The sequence below is a fragment of the Alligator sinensis genome, unplaced genomic scaffold, assembly GCF_000455745.1.
Source record: "Alligator sinensis unplaced genomic scaffold, ASM45574v1 scaffold128_1, whole genome shotgun sequence".
NCBI classification, from domain to species: Eukaryota; Metazoa; Chordata; order Crocodylia; family Alligatoridae; genus Alligator; species Alligator sinensis.
In genome coordinates, this window is record NW_005842968.1 from 252,235 (window position 1) to 252,834 (window position 600).

At 52.7% G+C, this 600-nt stretch overlaps 1 protein-coding gene across 1 annotated transcript in view; it reads right to left on the reverse strand.

Annotated features, from left to right (window-relative positions):
* The window catches only part of LOC102378497 (myosin-7), a 27,589-nt gene that overhangs the window by 21,393 nt on the left and 5,596 nt on the right, over positions 1-600 (reverse strand). The window contains exons 11-12 of the mRNA XM_006036508.3: positions 440-578; positions 217-335 (exon numbers count right to left, since the gene is read on the reverse strand). Of these exons, the coding sequence (XP_006036570.1) occupies positions 217-335; positions 440-578 (258 nt within the window). The remainder of the gene's footprint in view (positions 1-216; positions 336-439; positions 579-600) is intronic.

Sequence of the window (600 nt, forward strand, 5' to 3'; positions counted from 1 at the left end):
AAGAGTGATGAATGGATGAAGCAATAAAAAGAATAAGGGAAAAAAGAAAGGAAGTAAAAATGAGCAAATGAAGGAGAAACAGGAGACAGAGCAGTGAGAGGAACATAAGGAGAAGGCAAGGGAGAGAGATGAAAGCAGAAAAAAAGGAAGGAAGAATGGAGAGATGGACAGACCAATGGATGGATGGCCAGCCCAGCCACCATCTTGGAATCTTACCTGCTGCACAGTCTGCCCCTTGGTGACGTACTCGTTGCCCACTTTGACCCGGGGGTGGCACAGCCCCTTGAGCAGGTCGGCCGAGTTGAGCCCCATGAGGTAGGCCGACTTGTCTGCCTCTAGAAAAACAGAGGAGACAAAGTGAGTCCCCTCAACCCTAGCTGCAACCCATGTGAGTCCCCCTCCACTGGCCTTCTGCTCCCAGGACCCAGTCAGCACCCACCCTCTGTGCCATCAGGCTCAGCCTGCTCCTCCCGTTGCTTCTGCTTGAACTTCATGTTGCCGAAGTGCATGATGGCACCCGTCAGCTTGTAGATGGAGTTCTTCTCCTCTTGGGTGAAGCCCAGCACATCAAAGGCACTCTGTGTTGGGAGAGGGAACGAG